General features: G+C 45.2%; 1 protein-coding gene across 3 annotated transcripts in view; it reads right to left on the bottom strand.

Moving 5' to 3' along the window:
- LOC126299541 (phosphatidylinositol 3-kinase regulatory subunit alpha) overlaps positions 1-14,653 on the bottom strand; it is a 290,562-nt gene that overhangs the window by 18,550 nt on the left and 257,359 nt on the right. For all 3 annotated transcript variants that reach the window (XM_049991535.1, XM_049991534.1, XM_049991533.1), the window contains one exon: positions 3,711-4,206. In XM_049991535.1, coding sequence (XP_049847492.1) covers positions 3,711-4,206 — 496 coding nt within the window. The remainder of the gene's footprint in view (positions 1-3,710; positions 4,207-14,653) is intronic.

The raw sequence follows: 14,653 nt of genomic DNA, 5'->3' as shown, positions 1-14,653 counted from the left end.
GAGCACTGTCGAATTCCCACTTGCTAAATGGGGCATTATAAGGCTCCAAGCAGTGAGAAACGAAAGACAAATATAGTCGTCCTGAGCACTCTTTCAGGAGGAGGAGCACGGCCAGATAGTGAGTCGATGCAGAGGCTTGGGCAAAGTGTTGAGCGAAATGCTCTGCGACAAAGTCCGGATGGGTAAGGACAACACCATGTGCAGAAATTCCTGAATGTTGGTGGGAAGACAATGGCCAAAAATTCGCCTGAGTTTCACCCAGACTTGTGAAGAGGGGGTGTGTGGTCCTATGGTAGCCACATATCGTTCCCAGCAAATCCATTTCTGAAATTTGATGAGGTAACGGGCCCAATTAAAGACCAGAAGGTGAGCAGTAGAAGGGTGCCGCTTGAAGCATTGACCAGCACGGCAGCGGTCTTTCATGGCCACAGCAATTTCTGGAGTCCACCAAGGGACCATCTTCCGACAGGGTGAACCCAAGGAAAAAGGGATGGCTGAAACGGCTGTGGAAAGAATGGTGGCAGTCGAAGTCTGTGCAGACTCATCAATACTACTGTATGGTAGGACAGGGGGGGATGGTAACAGAGGAGAAGGAACCCAAACAGCTTTAGAGAAGGCCCACCTGGGAGGATGACAGGGCGAGATATACTGAAGGAAGGTCAAAACAATTGGGTAATGATCGCCGTCACATAAGTCATCATGGACACCCCACTGAATGGAGGGAAGAAGGCCGGGACTGCAGATGGAGAGGTCAATGGCAGAGAAAGTGCTGTGTGCCACACTAAAGTTTGTGGAAGCACTGGTATTTAGGAGACAGAGGTCAAGCCCTGCCAGAACACCTTCGACTGTCATGCCCAGGGCAGTAGTTGTGTGAATATCCCAAAGAGGGCTGTGGGAATTTAAGTCCCCTAGAAGCAGGAATGGAGTTGTCGAAGAAGGGTGATTAGGCCAACGGATGTGGGCGGCCTGTCAGGTGGGAGGTAGAGATTACAGATCATGATTGGAATGACCAGATGGACCCTGACAGCAATTGCTTCCAGAGTGGTATAGAGGGGAACCCATTTACTAACAGTGTCCTTGTAGACCAAGGTGCAAACACAAGGGGCCAATTTGGTTTCGACAGGAAGCGTGGAACCCACAAAGGGTGGGTGAGTAAGAACTGGCAAAATAGGTCTCCTGAAGAGCAATGCCAGCAGCAGAGTAGGAGGAAACGAGGGGGCTGCAGCTCCAGGAGGTGACACAAATAGCCATTACAATTCCACTGGTGGATTCTAAAGCTGAAGTCCAAATGGGAAGAGAGTGGACTGGAGCCAGTCACGCCGCCGAGTCACCATCTGTCACTGATAAGGATGGGTAATGTCCATATAGGTAGGGTCAGACTGTTCATTGGCTGGAGGAGGGGAGACAGCACCTCAGGGAGTACTGGAGAGGCCTTGCCCTTGTTCTTGTGTTTCTGCTTCTTCTCTAGTGAACAAAGAGAAGAGCAGACTTTAGTGAGGTTAGGCATGGAATTACACCTTGCAATCTTGGTGCCCACTGGCCACGGGTCGCGCAGCCAATGTGGAGTTGCAGATCGCCTTTCAGGGGGGTGCCAGGAACAGGGGTCCTGGGAGGGAGCTCCATTACCAGTGGCTGCTGAAGAAGGGGAGTGCTTCTCTGGTGGGGGAGGGGGAACAGCACCTGAAGGGGTGGGTATGGGTACTGATGGGGAGGGGTACGGGAGTGTGAGAGTGAGGTCGAGTTGGAAGGTTTGGGGGGAATAGGGCGGGGATGGGAAGAGGAAGGGGTAGGAGGGGGAATGGATGTAACTGAAGCAAAAGTAGAAGCTATAGGCGCGGGATGGAACCAGTCATACTTTCGACAAGCCTCGGTGTAGGCAAGTCAATCTAAGGTCTTGTACTCTTGAATCCGTTGTTCTTTCACAAACACCAGGCATGCTGGCAAGCGTGGAGGATGCTACGCATTACAATCTATGCACACAGGTGGGGGAGCACAGGCACTCCCTTCATGGAGGAGGCACCCACAGTCACCACAGAGGCGATCTTTGGTGCAGCGGGAAGACATGCGTCCAAACCATAAGCATCTCATCGGTGGCAGAATGTAAGGTTTTACATCACACTGATACACCATCACCTTTACTTTCTCTGGGAGGGTATCCCCCTCGAAGGCCAGGATAAAGGCACCTGTATCAGTGCGATTGTTTTTAGGGCCTTGCTGTACACAGCAGATAAATCGGACTCCTTGCCACTAGAGGTTTGCACGGAGCTCCTCGTCAGTTTGGAGAATAAGATCCCGATCGAAAATGATGCCCTGTACTGACTTCAAAGATTTGTTGGGTGTGACAGAGACTGGTATGTCACCGAGATAGTTACAGGCACGCAGGGCTTCAGACTGGGCAGCAGGAGATGTCTTTATGAGCAAAGAACCAGACCACATTTTACTCACGGATTCCACTTTGCCATACTTATCTTAAATTGTCTCCATGAATAACAGAGGCTTGGTCGTGGCCAAACTTACGCCATCTGTCCTGGTACAAACCAGGCTCCGAGGGAAAGGTTTCAACCCAAGCCGGCGATCGCTAACCTCTTCCCAGGAGGTGGCCAGGGAGGGGAAGGCTGAAGGATCAGAAAAAGGAGTGTCATGTCTTCTATCACTCTTAGAGACGGCCACATAATGGCCAGGATGTTGAAGCTCTTTTTGTTTCATGTGCAAGGCGTCCGCCTTAGTACCACCCACTCCGACCAGGGGCTCGTCCCATGGGCGCCACCTAGCCACAGGAAGGGCCGTCTGGCACAGTGGCCATTGCTGGGAGTTCTGATGCGCCAAAGTGATGAGCATTGACTTCTTGGCATACACGAGGTGTTAACAGCTCAGGTACTAGCAGTGTGATCCTTGTGTTGTCAGGGGGCTCAGCCAAATAGGTACTTAACAGCTCCACCACACTGACTGGCTACCGTGCTGGTGACCTACCAGGAAGGGGGCCAGGGTGCAAGGGGGTAAAGGGAGGGGAAGGGAGGGGAGGGGAGGGGAGGGGAGGGGGAGAGGAGTCTGCACCATGGCACCATAGAAACTCGGTTAGGAGTTCATCCCCAAACGAATCATACTGAATGGAAAACATTGGAAATGGCGGTCAAACCCCAAGGGTACCTAAAAAGCCGAAAAGGAGATGGAAACAGCAAACTAAACAATAGCACATACCAAAACAAAGCCGGGAGGATAGCCAGGTCTATATAAAGAAGTCCACCAGGAGGGAAAGGAGCAAGGACAGGGAAGGAGAGGAACAGGGGCAGTAATGCAGTCTGGAAAAAGGAAGGAGGCTGCAGTAGCTCAGAGCCCCATGCACGCCACACACATACCCAGAAAAGGGACTGTGGGCCCCCTGGGGGGTGTACTACACATTTTTTGCTTTATGTATCTTCAGTGGTTGGTTTTTGGCTCTTACATTATTCCCATGCATTATTCTATACACATTGCAGTTAAGAATAATATAGGAACAAAAAAACTGACTACTGAAGACACTTAATAAAATTAAATGTGTCTGGTCCAAATAAGACTTTTTACAGTCACAAAAGAGGAAATAATTCCCATATTACTTGTACACTTAATTATTCATTCAGTACATAAAAGAAAACAAAATTTCACTCTTTCAAAACACCTCACATTCTAGTAAAAATGCCTGAAATTATCTCGAAGCAGGAATAATATATTACCGTCATCAATCTTTTGTCGTAGTTCAGCAACCCTATCAGCACTGGGTGATGAACGGTACATTTTGTACAGGTCCAAATTGTAGACGAGGCGCGCTCGGCGTTCTAGTTCATCAACACATTTCACGACGACTGCAGGGGGACCAGGTCGTTCAGAAACACAAAGAGGCACACCGAACAATGAACAGAAGCGAGGTCTCGATGCAGAAGACGATGCGGGTGAAGCGGATAGACACGAGCCCAATCCAGTGGCTCGGCATGTGCGATGAGCAACAAATCCACAGTCCTGGCACAGGAGACCCTGGTGCACCAGCCCACGAAGGTAACGATTGCATTTGTCACAGCGTTCCAGGCTAGAGAAGCTGTGTTCCCGCAGTCTGTGAGGAGTGCCACCACGCTCTTCTTCGGCCACAGTAGGTTCCTGTTCTTGCGACCGGCACAGTTCATCAATACACACCAGTATAGCCTTTTGATGGAATTCGTCCTTTATGCCCATATTCTGAAACATCAGTTGCAGTCTTTTACAAAGGGGAATAATTCAAACATGTAATTGCAGCACTGATCTAAAGAAAACAGAAAATCTGTTATTCAATTACTGCGATGTAAACGTAATTAGAACCTATAAAGACAGATCGGAACAACCTAACTTAAGGCAGAAAAACATTTTTCCTTCCACACGAGAAAGCTTCTTGTGAAGTTTATCTCGTGGACATGCCAGCACAAAAAAAGTTAAGCAAATGGATGACGAAAATTAAAATCTACCATCATATCTACCTGACGATCTAATCAACTACTGACACACTTCTACTATCTGCTTTTATTTGCCATACAGCCTGCTAAACTACAGTTTACTCTTTCCTTAACTGCAAACTTGAATTCCTCGTTTAACGTTCCCCGCAAATCGAAAAATTATTGATGCTATGAACCTACCAACAAGCATACGTTAAAGCTTATGTCCGTGTCAGTAATTTTCAACTATTTTTTTAATAGGATTCCAACTGCTCCGAGCGCTATTCGTGAGTTTACTTTTTTCACTTATTGCAAGCATCTACAGGCCTCTTAACAAGAGTTCGAAATAATTCTTACAAAAGAAAAATGCTTTATAAATATGTTTTACATACTGAAATGAGTGAAGGTGCTTACACGAAATGATCAATCGGCGACACGAGTCAGCAGTTTAACCTACGAGAACTGACAGTATTAAAGCTCGAGTGTATTTAATAAAGCGAGGATATCTAGTCTCTAATAAAGGTGAGTGATTTGAACGTCTGCTGGGGATCATGCAATAAGTTCGTAATGAAGACCCTTGGGCTTGCCGCGATCTGACATCACGGAAGTAGCCGGCCGAACGCTGTTTCCGTGACTGCTGCCTTTCGTGCTCATTCAGCGTCTGGCTAAGGTAATGCAGGAGTTCCTTCGCAACTGTTGCTCCTGAAGTACTTTCGAAGACAGACCTGTAGGAACCTCAGTCAAACCGCATCTTCCGCAAGTTAGTTGCCGAAAATGGGAACGCCCTCTAGGAAAGATAGCAAAAGATATTTCGAGAATACTGAATGATACGAAGAGCGTTAGCCATTTTCTTCCACTTTTTCCATTACCGAGATGTGTAATCGGACCTAAGTCACCGCAGTCTTTCTCGCCGCCCCATTTTTTCCCCTCCATGTTTATCGCACCCACCAACCACAATTTCATAGTCTTTCTGTTTATTTACCTCTGTGGAACGTTAAAAATCTTTGCAGTCAACGAACAACCCCATATTCAAAATGACTATTAGGTAGGAGTCACATACACTTGATCAGGAATAACGCACGAAAGCCGGCCGCGGTGGTCTCGCGGTTAAGGCGCTCAGTCCGGAACCGCGTGACTGCTACGGTCGCAGGTTCGAATCCTGCCTCGGGCATGGATGTGTGTGAAGTCCTTAGGTTAGTTAGGTTTAAGTAGTTCTAAGTTCTAGGGGACTGATGACCACAGATGTTAAGTCTCATAGTGCTCAGAGCCATTTGAACCATTTGAACGCACGAAATACCGCCGACAGTGCGCGGCGTGCTGTGGTCTTCCGAATCCGCCGTGCAGTGCCAAGTTCGACTAGGAGCTGTATCAGCAAATTTGGCCACTCTTCGTACTGATAACGTCCTCTACTACACTGGACTGCCCCCCCCCCCCCCCCCCCCCCCCCACACACACACACACACACACACACACACACACACACACACACACACACACACACAGAGAGAGAGAGAGAGAGAGAGAGAGAGAGAGAGAGAGAGAGAGAGAGAGAGAGAGAGAGAGAGTTCTGGATCCAGGGCATCGAAGAGACCTCTTACTTTCCTTTAACAGTTGTGAGGTTCTTGTTTCTGTAAAGAATTTAAGCCATTACTACTTTCCATAGTCCTCTTTTGAAGTTATCATCATTGTCGCACAGAGAGACATGCAAAGATTTATGATTCCCACATTCCGTCTGTCAACAGGAGACAAATACAATCAAAATACCTGCGCCTGATAGCGATGTCGTGCACGGTATACAGTTACCTGAGGGGAGGGGGGGGGGGGGGGGGGGGGGAATGCAACCTCAGGCGCAAAAATAAAATGCTCTTTCAGACGCAGTGACTGCCGACACGTACCTTAACCGGTTTCATATCAATATGAGTATATAAAAGAGTGTTTTTACGTTTTACTTAAGAGCGCGGAAGTGCGTTACGTCCTGACGTTAATTGCGAGCGTGCTACAGTGTCTTGCCCGCTCGCTTGGTCCACTGCCAGCAAGAGCTGGGCGCCTGCGCGCTGCGTGCTGCGTGCAATCGAATAAAGGAAGCCACTACTGGCTTTGCGGTAGTACTGCGTATGGTATTCCAAAGAAATCAGTAAGAAGTATCACCGACAGTATACTTATGAGGGAAGAGGGGAATTCCAAAGATTCCATCGTCGACGTACGTACGTACTTGGGTTTTCATGAACGGAAAAGAAATGTGAAAAGGCAACGCAAAAAGGACTTCCCTTTCTTTAAATGTCTTAGAAATTTAATCTGTTCACTGTTTCTGAAATAAGGTGTAATGTTTTGAACAAAGCGATGACCACCCTTTTAGTCTTTCCTAAAACGTCATACTAAAACGTATTCCAGTAAAAAAAAAACGAACTAGGAAATGCTTTCAAAGTTGTTACCGTTTTCTGCGAGCTTCTAGTAAATCGAAGCTGTTTCTTTCTTTGCCTACAGCAGAGCTGATATGATCGTTTCATGTCACATCACTGTGGGCATTCGTACGCCGTTCTTAAATGGTTCAAATGGCTCTGAGCACTGTGAGACTTAACATCTGAGGTCATCAGTCCCCTAGACTTAGAAGTACTTAAACCTAACTAACCTAAGGACATCACACACATCCATGCCCGAGGAACGATTCGAACCTGCGACCATAGCAGTCGCGCGGTTCCGGACTGAAGCGCCTGGAACCTCTCGGCCACCGCGTCGGCTACGCCGTTCTTAACTTCAGCTGTTATGCTTTAATGTCATAAATGAATGGTACTGTGAACTAGTTAGCTTATGATCATATTGAAGTCTATTTTTCAGTCCTTAACTGTAAACTTTCAGGAAAATTTATTTTCTCGACCTGGCATGAAATGGAGTCGCTTGCGGTCAATCTCATGTTCCATGTAATATCAGCTAAGGGAATATAAAGCGAGTTTCAAAATCCATACTGTGCCTGGAGAAACAAGTTACGAAACGGAATTCAAACTCTGAAACCTCATCCAACGATGATACAGAGTGGTTAAAATATGGGATCGACCTTACTAGTGTGCCGTCACAGCCGAAGTTACAGTTATCGTCGTCACTTGGCAATGCGGCAATTAATTCGAGATTCAAAGTAACAAAACACGTTTGAAGATTTCGTCATTCCTACTGTGCTCGGAAAGACAACAGTTTGAAGAAATAAGTGCTATTACTCATGCTAATGCTAAAAGGAGAAGAAAAATTAATGATGGTGTTCCAACTTCGAATGTCCTGGCAAGAAGTCCAGCTACGAGAGCGTGCTGAAAAATAATGGCTCCGAATTTTTTACGTGAAAACTCAAAGATTTTTAAACAATACAAACGTTATTAACATTCTACATGTTTATTTTTCATATCTGCGAATTTGCAGCCCTTTGCTGCTAGAGGCCTCCGAATTGTAGCGCGTTAATATGGCGGTATAACGAACTATGTCGATGCGTGAGAAACAGCATGCTGTAACAGAGTTTCGAATTCTAAGAGTTCGTCCACAAATGGAGAACCCTCTTTTTCAGCATGACAATGCCGGATCATACACAAGCGCTGCGACATCTGCAACAATCTGGTGTCTTCAGTTCACTGTCATCGATCACCATCCTTACAATCCTGACTTGGCCCCATTTGATTTTCATTTATTTCCAAAACTTTGAGAACGCGTTCTACGATTTCACTTTGACAGTGATGAAATGGTGCAAGCAGAGGTGAGGCTGTGACTCCGCCAAAAAAGTCAAAGATTCTAAAGTTACAGTATTAATAAACTGGTTTTTCGTTTGGGGAAATGTGTTCGTCACCAGGGTGACTATGTTGAGAAATATTCAAATTAAAAATTCGGAAGTATTACTCTTCAGCACAGTCTCGTACTTTGAGGCAGGTGATCGAACTGACGGTGGGCAAATACCTTGAAGTTTTTCAGCATCATTTTGAAACACATCGTGAATTAACCCACTACGGCCACACGTACTGAAACATATCCATTTGCAAATACTATTTGACATATTAGAAGAGCGTATTTTCATTTTCAGGTAACGGACATTTCCAAAGGATGAAACTCAAAATTCTGCAAGACCGCCTTGACCATGGCTGTTTTCCGAAGCGACTCCTTTGCGAGTTGCCAGCCAACACGATGGCGCGTCAGTGGCATCTGTGTGTGCTGTTCCCATCCCTCTTAACAACTATGAAGTGCTACCTGAAACTGACAGGGAACCCAGTGACAGTTTTACTATTGGAGAATGTCAAGATGGCGTCCAGTTGCAATTTTTTGAAGAAGCAGTTCCAACCGCCAGAGGGGGGTATCTATTGCAACCACTTGCAAACTTCGGAAAACAAGGGATTTCTGTTGCCTCGGACAAGAGGTCATACTAGGTACTAGCCAGTGACACTTGAAATGAGCTGTCTTTGTCGAGGCATTTCGACGAGAAACAAGATATTAATCATAGGTCGCAGAATCTGGTTTCAAGTCGAGTGTAACGTCCTGGTCGTAGATTTAGCGTTCCTGTGAGAACATAGGTAGTGACTAGAATTTCTCCATATGGTACTCCGAAATAGTAAGGGGAGCATTAGTCACTGAATGTGGAGCATTACTGTAGCTGACGGCGTGCAACAAAAAAAGTTTTCTTCTGTAAAATTCTCAGTCCCGTATGAATGACTGTAGCTACACAATCAATCCCAAGAACTGCTACCTACGGTTCAGAAAATATGTTTTCACTCGTGGGAAACTCAGCTTGTCCTTTTCTCGCATAATATTCTGCGATACATGGATGAAGGTCAACACGCAGTTAACACGCAGTTTCCATATTGTTAGATTTCCGGTAAGCGTTTCACATAGAGCCCCACTGTAGACTCAACGAAGGTACGAAAATACACAATAGGTTCCCAGATATGTGAGTGGTTCGTAGATTTTTTTAAAGTAAAAGAACCCATTATGTTGCTCCCAAAGGCGAGTGTTAATCATATACAACATTTTCGTTAGGAGTACCGCAGGGAAATGTGACAGAGCCGCTCTTATTCTCTATGTACATCAACGATCTCAGTGAGCAACAATCTGCGACTGTTTGCTGACGATGCCTTCGTGTGCTGGAAGGTGTCGTCGTTGAGTGTGAGGATACAAGGTGACAGCAGAATTTCTAGTTGGTGCGATGAATAGTAGCTTGCTCTAAAGGTAGAAAAAATTAAGTTAATGCAGATGCATAGGAAGAACAATTCTGTAATGTTCGAATAAGTGCTCGTGTTGTGTTGCTTGACACAGTCACGTTTATTAACCATCTAGGCCTAACATTGCAAAACTATTTGAAATGGAAAGAGCACTTGAGGACGCAGTAGGGAAGGCAAATAGTCGACTTGGATTTATTGGGAGAGTTTTAGGAAATTAACTGGTCTATGAAGGAGACGGTGCACAGAACACTAATGCGACCCATTCTTGAGTACTGCTCTTCACCCGGTCGGATTAAGTAAGGTATCGAAACAGTTCAAAGGCGGGCTGCTAGATTTGCTACTACTAGGTTCGATCAAAACGGGAGTATTTGGAGATGCTGCGTGAACTCAAATGTGAATCCTTGGAGGGAATACTACTGAGAAAATTTTGGGAACCGGTGTTTGAAGCTGACTGCAGAACGTCCATTTCGCGTTAGGATCACGAAGATACATTAAAGTTCCTACGGAGGATTTTTCGGAGGCATATAAACAGTCGTTTTTCTCTTGCTTTGTTTGCGAATCGAAGAGGGAAGGAAATGACTAGTAGTGATAGAAGGTAAACTTTCGTCAGGCAACATACGGTGGCTTGCCTAGTATGTGGGCAGATGTATCAACGAAACGTTGTGTAAACTTTGGCAAAAAACGTACCAGAGTTAAACAGTTCCTAATAAGAGAGGAGCTCACGTCATATGCGGTTCCGAGAGCTGCCTAAACTCAGAAACTGGCAGCAGTGAGATCTCAGATTTTTATTGGAGGACAGGGTATAAAGCATTGGAGATTAACTAGTCTCAAATGTCAAGTTTGCTGAGGGAGAGATTACTCACTCGTTCGAAAGCGTTTGGAGTAACTTAACTATCAAGGGGAGCCAAGTTATGAAAAGTTATGTTGCCCATACCGACAGCCAAATAACTGAAGGGCTCCGAGAAAATCTTGACAGGCAGGCCGCAGGCTAACCTGCATAGGGGCCGCACCACAAAAATTTAAAACCAAGCCCACACGAAGTAATTACCTCCACATCTTTTGATTATTCACCTGAATTTTTCAATGGACAGCAGATAAGATTCACGTCACAAACCTCTGTCCCCTCTCGTCAAATTTATTTTTTCGCCCAATCAAACACGTAATATTTAAGCTGGCACAATCGCTAAGACTTTTGGATGCATACTAAAGGAATTTTAGAAGTCTAAAATGAGTTACATAATGCGGAACCCCGATTTCTGGAGCTGCTGAAGCTAGGGAAAACTATTTTCAAGTAACATTATTCGTTGACTCGATACTACGGGTAACTTACAAGATTATCTTAACGTCCATAGCGCCTGACAAACTGGGTACTGACTCGTGACGTCGTAATGTCAACGAAGGCGTTTTCGCGGGAAATTCAAAATATAAGCAAATGCCATCATCGTAGCGCATTAAACAGTATTGTACCTGTCATTGCAAGCTAATACCAGTAAAGTAACGGAAGTATACCTATCGCTGCGTACCGCTGTAAAAAGAACATTAATCGCCATTAAAATGAAGAGGAATTTAAAAGCGGAGGTTCTAAACGAAAGGTTGCAAAAGAGAAATAACAGTAAAATCAAGTTATAGGTAAGTTCATCTGCTGCTAGCCAAGCCCTCAGGTTACACTGTTGTATTTGAACTCAGCAATGCCCTCGTGACGTTGCAAGTGTCAATCGCGGTCAGAACAGCCTTCTGTGCAGTAGACAGTGAACGATGTCGAAACTGCTCTAACGACAGTTGCAAGAGTCACTGCAGTACTGAATGTCGCACTCCCAACCCTCACACCACCAAAAACAGGAAGACACACCCAGAAGCATAGAATTGCAAGGCGAGCTGGAATTTCAAAACCACTCATCAGTGAAAGAAATGCCCGCAATAACAAAACGTGGTGCCGTAGCCATAAAACCTGGACTGTGGAGCAATGGAAGTGTGTCATTCGGTCGGATGGGTCTTCCTGTACAGTGCTTCAAACTGTTTGAAACACGGCGGACATTCGGTGGTGATTTGGGAAACCATAGTGTGCTATGGGTTCCATGGGTACCTCACAAGGTCGCATTACTTCAAGATATCTGATCCCCAATGGTGATGCTGTGTTCCAAGAAGACAGGGCACTTGTTCACATAGCTCGCATCGTCCAAGACTATTTTTGTGAGCACCAGGATGAATTATTGTATCTCCCCGACCATCGCAATTACCAGATCTCAATACTGAGCATTCATGGTTTACTCTGCAAAGAAGGGTGTGTGATCTCCATCCACCTTCAACGTTACATGAATTTGCCACTAACCTGCAGCAAAAATGGTATAAGATTCCTTCGAAAATGATACAGGAGCTGCATTTATCCATTCCGCGACGAGTTTTAGCTATTTCGAATGCCACCAGTTTTCATACACGGTGTTAGATATGGTAATGTGTTGTGTTTTTGGTGTTTCCGTATTTTTTGTACGTATAGAGGACCGTTTGCGAAACCATTAACAATGAAAAATTACTAGACGAAGTAATCCGATGCCTTAGAGGATATTCTATTCGCACTGAAAGTAGGATCCGTGACAATGACGAAGATGTCGTAATCATGATTACGAAGAGGCCGAAGGACTAGAAAACCAGAAAAACGAACGTGTACAAATTTCGTATTTACTCTGGCAGGAGGTCGTGTAGCATATGAAACATGAGAAATTGAACTGCTTAATTTTGGCTTTGGAAATGTAGTGGTCTGTGCCTAGTCTTCCGATAAATAGCTGTTAAAACACTGCATAAAACGTGTAGCCTGCAGAGCAATTAAAAATGGTTGACATCCTCACATGATATAAAAAGTATAGTAAGAAGCTTCTTGAGAAACAGTGCCCTCTTCACTATTATCACAATGAAAAGAGTTGAGATTCGGACAGGTGGGTGTTAATCTAAACTCATCTCCAAGACTACCGAAGCAAAACCTTATCTCATGACCACGGACAAAACACCGAGAAATTTTGGTCATACGTTAAGGTTGCCTGCGGCAAACAAATTATTGGTCAAATACTTAACGAGGAGTGGCAAAAACAAGAAAGAGACTCAGTTTCTAAATGTTTCTCAAATGGAGATAATCAAGTAATCCTGCTTCATATAAAACTGCCGCACCGCTAAAATGAGCGGTATTTGTATCAGTACTAAGGGGATAGAAGAAAAGCTGGGATCATCCGTGAGCAGTCGAAGTTTATATCAGGGTTTTAGCGCCACTCGAAATATTCTTTACTGAACAGAAAAATACTTTATACAAGAGAAAGGGAGGCCAGGTCATATTCTTTCACAGAAAGGGGTAGCAGCGTCCATGAACAGACCTTTTCAATCTATCCCAGGCACGTTCGATAGGGTTCATGTCTGGAGAACACGCTGGCCACTCTAGTCGAGCGATGTCGTTATCCTGAAGGAAGTCATTCACAAGATGTGCATGATGGGGGCACGAATTCTCGTCCAAGAAGATGAATGCCTCGCCAATATGCTGCCGATGTGTTTGCACTATCGGTCGGAGGATTCTATTCACGTATCGTGCAGCCGTTACGGCGCCTTCCACGACCACCAGCGGCGTACGTCGGCCCCACATAATGCCACCCCAAAACAGCAGGGAATGTCCACCTTGCTGCACTCGCTGGACAGTGTGTGTAAGGTGTTCAGCCTGACCAGGTTGCCTCCAAACAGGTCTTCGACTACTGTCTGGTTGAAGGCATATGCGACACTCATCGGTGAAGAGAACGTAATGCCAGTCCTGAGCGGTCCATTCGGCATGTTGTGCCCATCTGTACCCCGCTGCATGGCGCCGTGGTTGCAAAGATGGACCTCGTCATGGACGTCGGGAGTAAAGTTGCGAATCATGCAGCCTATTGCGCACAGATTGGGTCGTAACACGACGTCCTGTGGCTGCAAGAATACATTATTCAACATGGTGGCGTTGCGGTCCGGGTTCCTCAGAGCCATAATCCGTAGATAGCAGTCATCCACTGTAGTAGTAGCAGCCCTTGGGAGGCCTGAGCGAGGCAGGTCATCGACATTTCCTGTCTCTCTGTATCTCCTACATGTCTGAACAACATTGCTTTGGTTCATTCCGAGACACCTGGACACTTTTCTTGTTGAGAGCCCTTCCTGGCACAAAGTAACAATGCGTACGCGATCGAACCGCGGTATTGACCGTCTAGGCATGGTTGAACTACAGACAACACGAGCCGTGTACCTCCTTCCTGGTGGAATAACTGGTACTGATCGGCTCTCTGACCCACTCCGTCTAATAGGCGCTGTTCATGCATGGTTGTTTACATCTTTGGGCGGGTTTAGTGACATCTCTGACCAGTCAAAGGGACTGTGTCTGTGATACAGTATCCACAATCAACGTTTACCTTCAGGAGTTCTGGGAATTGGGGTGATACAAAACTTTTTTTGATGTGTGTACATTCAGAGTTCAAATATCGTGTCCTAATTTTAAGGAAGCCGTCTTCTCAATGCTCATTGACACGGGTCCCAAAACAAAGATAGTGTTTAACAAAGATTGCTCTTCACACAAATATCCTATTAGCAGTAAACAAAATAACCAAGTAGATTTGGTTCTTTCCTACTTTCGAAAAGATTTTGCTTCAGTAATGTATTGACACAAAAGAATATATGTTTGTTTTGGATATATAACCAGATGTAAGTAAGAAGTGAGGACCTATTAGTTTGCACAATATAAAACTTTATGTCCACAGACACAAAAGTAATTGTGGATTTATCCCTTAGAAGTGCGATAAGGGCAACTGACGTTCATTTTATACAATATTAATTTAATTTATAATATTAGTTACACTGTAACTAATTTCATAGATGATATAACTGCAACTTGTGTAAGTCAAGACTTTAGAATGGGAAGGCCCTACAGTCAGTGTCCAGTTGAGCCCAAGGTATTTTCCAGGACAGTAAAGTGATAGTCACCTCCAGGAAAAAATAATCAAATATACCGTAGTTCTACGTCTAGTCATTATTTGTGCA

Source organism: Schistocerca gregaria, chromosome X, assembly GCF_023897955.1.
Source record: "Schistocerca gregaria isolate iqSchGreg1 chromosome X, iqSchGreg1.2, whole genome shotgun sequence".
Classification (NCBI taxonomy): Eukaryota; Metazoa; Arthropoda; class Insecta; order Orthoptera; family Acrididae; genus Schistocerca; species Schistocerca gregaria.
The sequence above is the reverse complement of the archived record's forward strand: the minus strand, read 5'-3'. Positions and strand labels throughout refer to the sequence as shown.